This window comes from Myodes glareolus, chromosome 4 (assembly GCF_982192425.1).
Source record: "Myodes glareolus chromosome 4, mMyoGla1.1, whole genome shotgun sequence".
In the NCBI taxonomy this organism is placed as follows: domain Eukaryota; kingdom Metazoa; phylum Chordata; class Mammalia; order Rodentia; family Cricetidae; genus Myodes; species Myodes glareolus.
The window spans coordinates 5346402-5360034 of record NC_142029.1 but is presented as its reverse complement, the minus strand read 5'-3'; the positions used below and the strand labels follow the sequence as shown (position 1 = coordinate 5360034).

Sequence of the window (13633 nt, the reverse complement as noted above, 5' to 3'; positions counted from 1 at the left end):
AAAGATCTGTAGCAAATCAAGCTAGGACACTACCTCAGCAGTTTAAGGCCTCTGCCTGGGGAGGAGAGGAGCCGATGAAGACAGATGTGAGAGCTACTTAGGATTCAGGACGGCCTAGTGAAAGAGAAAGGGGTGATGATTAGAGTCGGGGAGCGGGGACCGCAAGCCCCATTTAGCCATGTCAGAGACTGGAGGAGCGGAGACTATGAGTCCCATTTAGCCATGTCAAGGGGGAAGGCCTATGAGACGTCCGGAGACATCCATCCCACATGTGGGAGAGAGGTCAGGGCCAGAGGCTCCAGCCACTCAGTCATACGCTCACTGGTCCTAAGGAAATTTGTCTTCTCCCTACTCCAAGAAGGGAGGCAAGGAAACCTCTGCACTTCCACGGGCCTCTGTATGGCTAAATCTAACTTCTCCTGACTCTCTAGACAGCGAGGGATCCAGTGGTAGAAATGTAAGTGCCTTACTGGTTCCAAGTCTCAGGTTGATTGATTGATGATTGATTAAATAAATAGTTGTTTGTTAATTAGTGTGAGGAATGGTTGTGTGAGCCAAAGGTGAAGACAGACCTTGGAAGGCGCTCCCTCTCGGGCTGCTCACTGGGCTGCTCACCGTCTCCAAGATGCAAGCAAACCATAGACTTGCCGGGAAATGTACCGTCAGCTGGAGACCAGCATGCTGTTGGACTGGGTTCGCCTTCAGTGGGGCGCTTAGAGGAAATCGTACATTGGAAAAAGGCCCACTTGGGTTCTACTCCTGGCACCAGCAAGTGCTAGCTGCTCCCTGTCAGCAAGGATGGAAACAGTGACCCCTGTAACCTCTGGGAGTTGTGTGGAGTCCAGGAGGTGAGGTTTAGAAAGTTGGCCATCAGTCAGCTTGCTGGTAGTCGTATATTTACCAACACTGCTCACATGTGCTTGGGAGGCCACCACTTGTTGGCCCAGTGGCCTGACCCTGCCATTGAATCCTGAAATGGGACCACTGGGCTCCGTGATGTACCCTGAAGTATTCATGAAGAAGACAAAACATCCAGCTTCCCCAGGATTTATCATTTTAAAATGCATCGTGTGTGTGTGTGTGTGTGTGTGTGTGTGTGTGTGCGCGTGCGTGCGTGTGCGTGCGTGCGTGTATGCACGCGCGTGCACACACGCGTGCACATAGAGGTCAGAAGAGGGCATCAGGTTTTCTCCATCAATCTCTGCTTACTTCTTTAAGGCGTGGGCTGTCTCTGAACCTGGGGCTTGAGTTTTCTCAGTGAGGCTGGAAGACAGTGAATCCCAAGAGGAAGTTCTTGTCTCTCCCCTCAGAGCTGGGGTTACAGGTGTGTGCGGGATGCCCAACTTGTCCCACGGGTGTTAGAATCCAAACTCTGGTCCTTACAATTGTGTATCAATGCTCTTAACCACTGGACCATTTCCTCGGCCCCTAAGGGTCGTGCATGGGGGCTGCAGACCACCCACGTCTGTGCAGTTGCTTGGTGATCACCTTCCCAGAATCCCCTGGATGCATTTGGGTTTGCTGTTACCAGGGAACTAATTCCTGGGATTGTGATCACTTGGGAGGAAGGGCGCTGAGTGAATCACTAAGTTCACACAGTGAAGAATAGTGCCAGGTGGCTCGTGAGGAGAGGCGTGTTCTCACAATTGCCCTACTTTTAACACGCTTCCCACATCACTAAGCCTCAGCAGGGTCTCTTTGAGACTACAGCTCCCAACACTGTAGACCCACCCAGCCATGGCATGTGGTAGGACTGCCCCGGCCACATTCCCAGGCAGAAGCGCCTGCCCATCCAAGTTGTCAGTCTTCTGCCCTGAGGTGTGTTTTCCATCTGTGCCAGATTTTACCTTTTATTTCTGACTACTTGTGGCAACTTGTCCCAAGCCCTGGATAAACAGAAAGACCCATCCCTCCTTCAGATGCCTCCCATTCAGGGCAGGCCAGGGCACAGTGTTGGATCCAGAGAACTTTCCCTGATTCTCCAAAGCCCGCGCTCTGAGCATCACGCACATCTTTGAGCTGTTTGACCCCTACAGATGACCATCTCCGTAAAGCACAGAAGTGTCCAGACACCGAGTCTCTAAGAGGTTCTTGCTTGTTGTCCAGTGGAAAGATGCTTCTGAGGGAGGGTCAGGTCTGGTTTATTCATGAAAAGACACTGATTTTGATGCGTCTTGTTGCTGGTAGGAATGCTCCACCTCCTCAAGTTGGAGAACGCAGGTGACAATGCCCCTGAGCACTGTGGTGCTAAGGAGCCAGCAGCCCCACCGAGCTAAAGTTCCAGTGATTTGTCCCGCCTGTGGGGGTGGGTTGCAGGGCCCCTGGAGTCGGGTCTGAGAAGCAGCTGCACACTCCAGTCCTCGCCCCCATGCGTTGCCTCGATCACCCACAGTGTGCTCTTTCTCTTTCAGCTTCTCAGCGCAGCATCAGCCTGAAGAAGCAGAGGGGTCGTAGCATCCTCAGCTCCTTCTTCTGCTGCTTCCGAGACTACAATGTGGAGGCCCCTCCACCCAGCAGCCCCAGTGTGCTTCCACCACTGGTGGAGGAGAATGGTGGGCTTCAGAAGGTCAGTACATACGGAGAACTGCCGTCGGTAAAACTGCGGCACTGTGTATGTCCTGCCGTGGCAGATCCTCCCCCAACAGTCTGTGTAATGTGTGTGCAGCTGTTGAAGACGTGGGTTCGGTCTTTTTAGAGACAGGGTTTCTGTTCCTCCCATCTAGCAACTGAAGGGCATGTGTGATCGAAATTTATGGCCAGCAAGATGGCTCAGCTGGTAAAGGGGCTGCCAAGCCTGATGACCTGAGTTCAAGCCCCAGAACCCACATGGTAGGAGAGAATTGACTCTCCCGCGAGGCATCCCCTGACCCTTTCATGCACACTGTGACATGGGTGGGCATACACATGCGCATGTGCACATGCGTGCACACGCATGCACACACAGAACAGATAAATTTTTTAAGAAGGAACCAGTAGCAGATATAGAAACAGGCAAAGTAAGATAGAGACAGAGCAGACCTTGCAGTGAGTATAATTGTGTGACAACACGTGTTTAACAACAGTAAAGTGGAAGGGCTCCAGGTGAAGTGTTTGCTGGTGTGTGTGTGTGTGTGTGTGTGTGTGTGTGTGTGTGTTAGATTGTCATAATAGGTCAGAACCCAAAACCACCCACAGGCTGTCTGATAGACACATCTGAAACAAAATGACTCAGAACAGTTAAGAATATAAGGATAAACAAAGAGATACCATCCAGAAACAAACAAAGAAACCAGGTTATATTAATTTCTGTCAAAAACTGGATTCCAGGTTAAGAAAAAAAAATATTGAAAACTGCAAAGGAGATAATCCAACAGGAACATGGTTAAAATTACAGACATGGAAGTCATAAATAAAACTTTATGTTCCAAATAGCATGAACAAAGATCATAAGCAGATAACTCACAGAATAAGAAATAGCTGTGGGACAGGAGAGAGGCTCGTATCTCCGCAGTCCGGAGCACTCACTGCCCTTCCAGAGGATGAGTTTGGTTCTCAGCACCCACGTCAGGCAGTCGCAGCAGCCTGGGATTCTAGTCCAGAGGCTAGAATGCCCTCTTCTGGTTTCCACGGGTATGTGTGCACATATACTACATATTTAAATAAGGAAAAAAATACAACTAGTCAAATATGGGATAGATCAAAACACCTGATTGTTTTGGTGTATGGCTCAAAATATGAAAAATATTTGATATGGCCAAATATGTAAACTAAAACTACCCTTTTCCTGTCTGTGAGGTTTTTAAAAGGTGATACTTGGGTTTGGTGTGGGAGTGGAGGGGGCAGCATAGCATTAAGTGGTGTAGAATGTGTGCTAATTGGTTTGCATTTCCGAGAGAACATTTGGCAATGCACAATTAAAATCTTAGAGTATGCCTGTTGTTGATGAAAGCAATTTTATTTCACAGTAAAAAAAAAAAATCTTGTTATAAATGTACAAAGATTGATCCAGAAGATGCTATCCAGCATAGCTTATAATGATCCAGGAAGGTGCCTGATGCAGACCTCTGACCTACATACATGCACACAGACACACATATGTGTACACGCACAAAGCTGGCCTTCCTTAAGTCAATGGAGGTACATTTTCAGACACATACTGATTCCAAACAGGGGTTAAAAGGAAAAAAGAGATCGTTGGTTAAATGAGCTACGTCATAGCCACACAGTCAGTGGCTGTCTTGGTTAAAAGTGGCATACCCTGAGGAATGGCGTGTCACGATTTTTGACGTAAAGAAATATTCCCAGTAGAGCTGGGAAGACAGTTCAGTGAGCCCAAGCTTGACTGCCTGGGTTCAGATCTCCAGAACCCACATAAAAGCATTAGTGCAATGTCTTCAGGGAGTCAGCAGAAGCCTGTGGGCCAGCCGGCCTGCCGTACACCACAGCGAATAGTCATGGGCCAGCCAGCCTGCCATATACCCAAGGCAAACACTTGTCTTCTATAGAGGCCTAGGAAAGACCTGAAATGTCAACCACCAGCAGAAGCCCATGAACTCCGTGGGGAAGGATTTAAACTGTCCACTGTAATGTAGCCTCAGGTCCACGTTGGAAAAACGAGCGTCCGAGACTCCTTCTGGGGAAAACAGCGTAGAAAGCCAGCCTCCACAGACAACTCGGGACAGCCATTGGGATGGAAAAGACTTGTGGGGCTCCAGCGTCTCACAGCACTAAACACAAAACCTCAGAAATCAAGGGAGACAGTGAGAGCAGCCGTTTCTGAGAACTGAGTGTGAATTCTGGAAAAGCAAGTAGAAGAAATATCTTAAAATTCAGACCAGAAACGCAAGGATGGAAATCGTGAGGGAGGAGAGGAGCCATCTAGAGCAATCAGCAAGCGGAGTTCCAGAAAGAAAGACGAGGCAGATGTTTTTTTCTTGAGCTGAAAAAGACAGATTGCACCTGCCACCGCAAAGCTTGCTGGTTCTCCTGCAGGAGTGGGACACAGCAGAGCACACGCCCGGGGATCAGGGGCTGCTGGTAGAACTCCCTCAGTTAAAGGAGCACGGCTTTTTGTTTGTTTGTTATTTCAAACACAGAGCCAGGGTTTCTCTGTGTAGCCCTGGCTGCCCTGGAACTCACTCTGTAGACCAGGCTAGCCTTGAACCCACAGAGATCCGCCTACCTCTGCCTCCCGAGTGCTGGGATTAAAGGCGTGCGCCACCAGTACCCTATCCCCTGGCTCAAGCAACACATCTTACAAGCTACCAGAACACTTTATTCCAGTGAAAGCACTTCTTATCAGCAACAATAAAAGACAGAAGACTGTGACCGCGTGTGCAGGTTACTGAGAGGGGAAAAGATGATAAAGCACACACATTGTACCTGTCAAAAAGCTAGCCCTGGGCTGGGAGGAACTCAGACAGTATGAACGTCTGAGTTCAGGCCCTGATTTCTCCAGGGCAGCTGAAGATAAACAGAAGCATATCTTAAACAGAGAACATGAAACAGATTGAACCAGTTTCTGCTCACAGGTGACCAAGACGACGTCATCTGTCTTGACAGATCTAGCCATGCGCCGTTACCAAGAACACGCCTGCCATCAAATGGCGATGGTTTGGGCAACACGTAAAAGAAAACGAGCAACCAGTAGCTTAAACTGATTGCTTTTCTCACACGCAAAGACTGAGTCAGTCGGGTGCTGAGTTGGTTTAGATCCCAGCGATGACATAAGAACCCCAGACTGTGCTCCTCCACTTGGCCATCTCCCTGCGTGGCTATCACTGGCCTCTGTGCCTCCCTCCTCACACCCGAGATTTATGTTCATGGGTGGTGGGTAGCTCTAGCATTGTCTGTCTCTTTCACATCATTGCTTTCATGGAAGACCCAGAACGTCGTCAGAGGGCTACCCACGTGCAGCAAGGATGACATGCACAGAAATTCACCTGGATGTGTTTCTACTCTCAGCCAAAATGAGGAATGACCCATGAGTAGATGGGCCGGTCAGCATGAGTGTAGTTGTATTTCAGTAACAACCTTGAAACCTACGAGGCTTCAAACAGCGGAAGTTGGTCCAGCAAGATGACTCCTTGCATAAGGATGCCTGCTACTAACGTTGACGACCTAAATTCTGTCCCCGAGACTGTGACAGAAAGAGAACCGCCTCCTGCAGGCTGTCTTCTGATCCGTGTACGCTTCAAGCAGTGGCTTATGTTCACCCCCAAGCATGCACACACAGGGCTAGAGAGGGGTCAGTGTTAAGAGCGCGTGCTGAGGACCCAGGTTCAGTTCCTGGTGCCCACGTGTTGGCTCACAACCATCTGTAACTCCAGTTTAAGGGGTTCCAGTGCCCTCTTCTGACCTCTGCAGACACTGCAACCTGTGACACACACACACACACACACACACACACATATATGCAGATGAAATAGCTCGTATACATAAAAAGTAAGTCTTTTTCATCTTAAATTTTGTTTTTGAAATAGTTTAGAGAGCTATTAGGAGGTTTTTATGTTTCATTCATCCATCATTTGCCATAGATTAGCTGAGTCTTCTGTGGAAATGCAGTAAGACACAAATCCAAATCATTCCAGCCACATTTCAAAAAAATGTTTCAAAACAAATGCAATTAATTTTAATCATATTTTACTTAACCCAATATATCCAAGGTTCAAACGTGAGATCAGTAGAATAGTGTGAAGATAATTTCTTTTTGCCTTACCAGTTCAGGAGCTAATGAGTGTGTTTTCTATCCGCGCACATCTTGGTTTGGGCCAGCCACGTCTCGTGGACTCAGTGGCCACCTGTGTGCTGCTGTGTGTGGCTCTGCTCATCTCATTCATGGACGTACAGTGTTGATGGTCTGTGGCTTGGCTTCCTTAACTGTCACAACCCCTGAAAGTTTGACCCAGAAGCAAATGTATGTTGGCTTTAGTGGCAGCAGCAAGACACATAACTATACCTACCTAACTTCAAAGGCAGTGAAGTACAACCTTACCGTGTACCCAGAAGAGAAGCTGAGGTGACAGGGCACAGACTGGCTAATGCCTTTTAAAATGAGTTCTGGATCGTTTCCATAATAGCGTCTAACAAGGCATGATAAAGGAGAGCAGGAAGCAAAGAGATGGGTGCAGTGTACAAGGAAGACCGAACTGAAGGAAAGAAGTCTAACCGCTAAGGCAATATTAGTATCAGATCGAGCAGAACTGAGTCAAATATGTTAGGGGCTGGAGAGATGGCTCAGTGGTTAAGAGCCCTGGCTGCTCTTGCAGAGGCCCTGGGTTCAGTTCCCAGCGTCCATATGCGGCTGCTCACAACCACCTGTAAGTGTCCCTCTGGGAGTTCTGATGCACTCATCTGCCCTCCACAGGCACCCAAACACATCACATACATGCACACAAATAAAAATAAATACATTTTTGAGGGGGGCGTTTCGAGACAGTGTTTCTCTGTGGCTTTGGAGCCTGTCCTGGTACTAGCTCGTAGACCAGGCTGGTCTCGAACTCACAAAGATCTGCCTGCCTCTGCCTCCCGAATGCTGGGATTAAAGGCGTGCACCTCCACTGCCCAGCTAAATAAATACATTTTAAAAACATTAAACACAGTGAAGACATTTGCAGTGATAAAAGTCTAATAAATGAGGTATGTCATGGCCCAGTCATCCTTCCGTATGACCAGATATGTGGCCAAGTATGAGAAGAAAGCTGTGATAAAATCATGATATAAAGCTATTCTGTCTTCTGAAAATGAGCAGCAAACAGCACAGGCAAATCATTGGTAGGTTCTGGCTGGTGGAATAAAACAGGAAAATGAAACAGTTGTTATAAATATGGAAAAGTTATAAAATTAGCCTTGCTTGTGGATGGCGTCACTGTTGTTATAGATGCCCGAGAGAGAGAAAAAAACTGATTTGAATGGCTGAGAGCTCGCTCTGTGTGCTTCTGGACGGGCTTACATTCGTGTGGAAGGAAAAGACATCAATGATACTGAAGAAAGCTCAAGGAAGAACACACTAAAAGACAGCTCGCCTAGCAGATGTGACTCTTTGGTGTGTGTAGCTGTCATAACGTATAAAAGGAGAGTCCACTGTGGCTCGTCTCCTGACCCCAATTCCAAGCAACTCTCTCCATGCATTTCTGTCCTGCCCTGCTTAAAAACTATTGCTGCCGGCGGAGACCAGTGCTCGGCTCAGCAGGAAAAGGCTTTTGCTATCACACCTGACAACTTCAGTTCCATCCCTGGGACCCACGTGGGGGAAGGAGAGAATCAGTTCCTGCGAGTTGTCCTCCAGCCTCCACGCGTGCAGAGTGGCACGTGCAAAATGAATAAATAGATGTAATGAACACGTTTTTAAAATAAGAGAATTAAGACCCTGTCCCTGGGGAGAAGTGCCTTAAGTGAAGGGAACCGGGATCCTCAGTTGTCCGTGGAGATAAACACCTTGTAAAGGCGTTCCTTTGGGAGCGGTGGTCTCAGAATTACTGTTTATTCATGGCTTGCCTCTGTTCACATTTGCAAAAATGTCTTTTTAAATAACTCAGGGTTGTTGTTTGTTTGTTTTTGCCGGCGGCGGGGCTGGAGAGAAAGCTCAGAGGGTTAGAGTTGGATTCCCAGCACCCTTGTGGCAGCTCACAACCCTCTCTAACTCTAGTCATGAGATCTGGCACCCCTTCCTGGCCTCCACGGGCAGTGGGCACACATGTGGTATGCAGACAAAACACCGCTCTGAAGGGACCAGCACTTACGAGCTTCTGGTTAAGCCTATAGCAGCCCTCTGCTCCCTAATCCAGACACTGGGGTGAAGTTCCCTGAGCCAGTTGTTGGACACCAGGATTTTATTAGCGTGTGCTATTGTGTGGGAGACATGAAGCTCCCTGCAGCTCCCCTCTGAGGGAGACTGCTTAGAACTGTAGAGAGAGGCCCCTCTTGGGGGCCTCCTGGCAAAGGAACAAGCCATCCAGGTCATCTCTGGAGAAAAGAGGATTGCAATTACCCCCACAGAGGTGATGTCTAGGGCCCAGAGAGAATCGTGAAGTCACCATGTGAGTCTTAGCAAAGCTACCAGGAGGTGCCAGCCGCTTGCCTTTGCCGTCAGGTTTGGCCTTCACAGGAGACCATGCTGCTGGTGACCACCTTGGTAGCCATGGATACATCTTTTCTCAAATCCTCCAATTGGAGACACGAAGCAGCACATCTCCCTCTCCCAGCATATGAGAAAGAAAAACACACACAAAAAGTAAATAAAACTTTCTTCCCCTTGTATTAACATTTATCAGCGCAACAGTGCCCCTGCCAGTCTGCAAGGCTGGTATTCTGGGCTGAAGCTCTTTGAGGCCCCTCCTCGGGGCATGAACATTCTTAACACCCTCAGTGAAAACAGTGTTCTGTTTCCCTTAAAGGGGAAAGCTGCATTGGTAGCCTGGGAGGGAACTTCTTGTACCTTGCCCTGTCCTCCACTTTTCCCTTCTCTCCTCCACTCTAGGAGGACCTGGAGCGGTCAGGCATTCCTCGTGATCCGATCAACCTGCCTCCCTTTCCCTGTTTGTCCTTTTAGGGGGGAAATTGCTTAAACACAAGAAAGAAGCCGGTTATTAGAGGGGTGGGGATCAAAATCGGAGTGTTCGGTTTTGTTTTTAAGTTACAGTTGTATTCTGAGAGCGGGCACACACTGTTTAAATAAACAGGCCTGAGCCTCAGAAACCCTGCCTCCTTGTCCGGGAGGGGCCTGGAGGCAGCTTGGGCCTGCTCCCTCCCGGAAGTCCCTGGCTTCCTCTGCTCACTGCCACCAGGGTGCAGGGGTGGGAAGGCCATTGCTGTGTTTCTGCTCAAGAGAGCTTAGAAGTTTCTTTTGAGAATGTGGTCTCTTTGTTTTCCATCCTGACAGTGATTTTCTTTTCTTTTTCCTCAGGGTGACCAGAGGCAGGTCATTCCCGTACCAAGTGTATGTATCTTTTATCCAGTTCTATTAAAGCATGCATGAAATCCTTCAGTGCATTTCCTACTAAGGGGAAAGGTTTTCCAACGTTCTTGCTTCTGTTGGGTTTTATCATGTGGTGTAAACAGCTATATTCTGCTAGAGAAAGAGAGAGAAAGGGGGGGGGGAGGCAGAAAAACAAAATTAGTTTGAGTTGTGTACAGAAACACTCTGCAGCGTTCACCCCTCTTTTCTCCTGCAATCCTCACCTCCTTACTCCCAAGAAGAAGCTCCCAGCTGCAGTCAAGTGGCCTGGCGCCCACCCCACCCACCGTATGCCCTGGACCGGCTCCTCTGATCAGGAGAGCGGCACGCACTGCCCAGACTTGCTTCCTCACAGCAGAGTCTGGCTCACTGAAGGTGCTCGCTGTTCCGGGGCTGCTTGGCTGCAGCTCTGGGCTGAGAGGAACTTTTGGGCTTAATCTCCTTAAACTCCCAGGACCCAACCAACCCCTCAGACCCCTCGGCCAGCTGCTCTGCGACTTGCCAGGCCACCTCACTAACCCTTTGAAAACCTTGAATTCCAGAGCTAAGTTGTACCTGTGTCCCCAGGCCTCCACTGGGCCTGCCATTCACTCTCCTGTATGTTCCCACCCCTCCTCAGCCAGCAACACTCTACATCCAACTACTTCCCAGAGGAACTTCACAGCTAGGCACAGCCCCATGTCCTCAGCGAAGGACCCAGTTTCCAGAACAGTCTGTGAATTGGTCTTATAGTCTTTAAGGATTACCTGATTCCTATTATGGGATTCCAGTCTGTGTGTGTGCTTTCCTAAAGCCTCCCCGAAGTATGGCCACCCTGCACCAAATAGAGTGGGTTTTATGAGTTTGGGTTGCCAGAGATTGCAACTGGCCCAAAAAAGTCACTCACTTTGCTTTTCTCAAGACTTTCAGTTCTCCATTGACTGTGTCTAGGGGTTAGGCTTCCCTGGGGGAGAGACTGACCAGGCCAGGTAGCCTCTGAGCCAGTGTTTTCAGCAACACCCAGCAGGCTCTGTCACCGGGCCACCTTTAACCTCTACGGAGGTATTTTCGTACATTTTTCTTGCACAAGCATCTGTGTTAAATAGGTGGCAGCATCTAGTGTCCTCTCCGTGTCAGTGCTGCACACAAAGGTAACTCGTGGCCGGCTGTAAAGCGAGGCGCGAAGGAAAGTAGCTGTGGGCCGTGCAAACCCCGCTGAGGAAACTGGGCTCAACCGCATACAGAATCCCAGCATAAAGTAAGCAGGGCCGAGAAGGTTCCTGGTGTAATTTATCTTAGCGTCGGATCAATGGGCTCCAGGCTCTGTCCTGCATCTACAGCAGACAGTGGTCACATGTGGCTCTTGGGACTGTCTTCCGAAGAGGCAGCACCTGTCTGAAGTAACTCTAATCGTGTCTTCATGTTGATGCCGCCCCGGCCCCACACTGGGAATTACCTTGTGCATATTAAACCAGCTCTCTACCACTGAGCGACATCCTCCCCCAGCCCCGATTTGCACCTTTAAATGATGATCTGAAGGAAAACAGTCCCACCATTGGGCGTGGTGTCCCCTCCACTGCCTGCTCCACATGCGGGACTGAGGACAAGGTCAGCCAGGCTCAGCTCAGTCCTGAGGTTTACATCTTGGCATCCCTGGTAAAGTCTGTACTGACTTCCCAAGGCCCCGGGTCACTTAGGTAGAGTGACCCTGTGGAGCAAAGGGTATTCTGGGTAATACTGAGTGACTGAAGCTAGGTCTGCATCAAAGGACTAGATACCTAAGCACTTCAGGACCAGGTCCCCTGAAGGCTTTCTCCAGGAAAGAGGAAGGGCCATCTGAGGCCGCAGGTGCCCAGGGCAACTCTTGGCACAGAATCCCCCATCTCTGCTTCGGGCCCCACCCCCGCATCTCTCATTCATATGCTGGTCTTTTTGCATGTGCAGAAGTTTCAGACTTTGAACTTTTTATTCAACAATAATTCAAGCCAGTAGTTAAACTTTAAATGATGGGAAATTAACATAAGGGGGAAAAGCCTCTCCGGGCAGGGCCCACAGTCTAGCATACCTCTCCTTAATGTTTGTCCCACCCTCTCAGAAAGCTCCCAAGCAAACATGTTCATATGCATGAGACTGTGTTGCTCCCGCCATTCCGCAGGCCATCTGATGCTAGTCACAGACACTGTGAACATCTTTGTACAGATCAGCATATGTACATCTACATGTGTATATGTTTTGTACATATCTACATGTACATATGTTTTGCCTGCCGCTGACTGCATTCACGTGGCTGTTTGTGTAGACACAATCATTTGTTAAAGGAGTGTCCATGTGTCCATGGACCTGCCCATCGGGTCCTAACGGAAAACACTGGGTGCAGCAGCCTAGTCCTCATTGTTAGCTGTCGAAGCCAAACTGCCCTCTAACACCGACGACTGTGAGATGCCCCGTTCCCTCTCAGAAATGCTTTTCAGAAGTTCCCAGCCTTTGCTAATCCAAAAGCGAAGAATGCTGTTGGTTTATTGCTTTGACTGGCATCTGTGACCCGTGAATGTGAGCAATCTCTCACTGGCCGCACACCTTGCTTCCATCCTGCCCGTCTAGGCTTTATCTTGTCCTCTCTTTTGTAAATGTTCAGGAAGTGGTGCTTGGGCCTAAGAGGAGGAGCTCAGTCGGTAAAGGTGTTGCCAAGGCCAATGACCTGAGTCTGACTCCCTGGGACCACATGACACAGAGAGATCATCAACCCCCACAGTTGTCCTGTGACCTTCATATGTCCACACAAACACATGCGCACGCGCACACACACATTTTTTTTAAAGTTTTTAATGTTAAAGGACTATAGTGTATCTTTTGTCCGTGTTTTCAATCATTTTAGCCACAAAGAAATTTTAATCTCCTATAGGTAAATGTACTCATCTAATGTTTTATGACCCCTGATTCTGTGCCTTGGGAGATCTATCCACTCTATAACTGTGACTCAGGACCCATGTCCTCCTCTGAGATTTTGGTGTTCTTCATTCATTTAGAAAGCACGGGATAGTCTCCAGTGGCCGCTCTGCTGCCCTGAACCTCTACTGAGCCCTCACCTGTGACACACCACTGGAATGACATGTTTACACAGACCGTTGAAAACTTCAGTTAGTAGCTTTCGTATCCCACCTGTGTGCTGGGAGTCAGAGCTTCCTCGCTGGGAAGCTTCCTGAGCTTTGTACTTATGGTCGGATGTTGATGGCTAAGGAAGAAATGCAGGGATGGGAAGTTCACAGAGTGGTCATGGCTTGAGACAAGCTTGTGAAGGTGGCATCCTCCGTGAAAGAACCCACAGGGTCTGTGACCCGAGTCCTGTTGTCCTACACTCTGAACACAGAAGTGAAGGGGGATGGCAGAATTGACTTAACAGTCAGTCTGTGTTGTCCGCCAAAAGCTTTTAATAAAACTGGAATTTCATTTCCAGACTTCAGATGGCAAACCACGATGCCTTTCTCCTCCCCCACTTCCGTGTTTCTGCCCCATCCTGCAAGTCCCACACATGCATTTGTATAAGTGATTTTGTATAGAAAAGGCCATTTTTGCTGGGCCAAGGTGGCAAACACCTTTAATCCCAGCACTTGGGAGGCAGCTGCAGGCAGATCTCTCTGAGTTCGAGGCCAGCCTGGTCTACAGAGCTAGTTCCAGGACAGGCTCCAAAGCTACAGAGAAACTGTGTCTCCAAAATAAAAC

General features: G+C 48.9%; 1 protein-coding gene across 4 annotated transcripts in view; it reads left to right on the top strand.

The window, feature by feature from the left end:
• The window catches only part of Ctdspl (CTD small phosphatase like), a 117172-nt gene that overhangs the window by 83299 nt on the left and 20240 nt on the right, over nt 1-13633 (top strand). For 2 of the 4 annotated variants that reach the window (XM_087905182.1, XM_087905180.1), the window contains exons 2-3: nt 2412-2566; nt 9884-9916. In XM_087905182.1, the coding sequence (XP_087761308.1) occupies nt 2412-2566; nt 9884-9916 (188 nt within the window). The remainder of the gene's footprint in view (nt 1-2411; nt 2567-9883; nt 9917-13633) is intronic. The other 2 variants (XM_087905183.1, XM_087905181.1) reach the window with 1 other exon arrangement.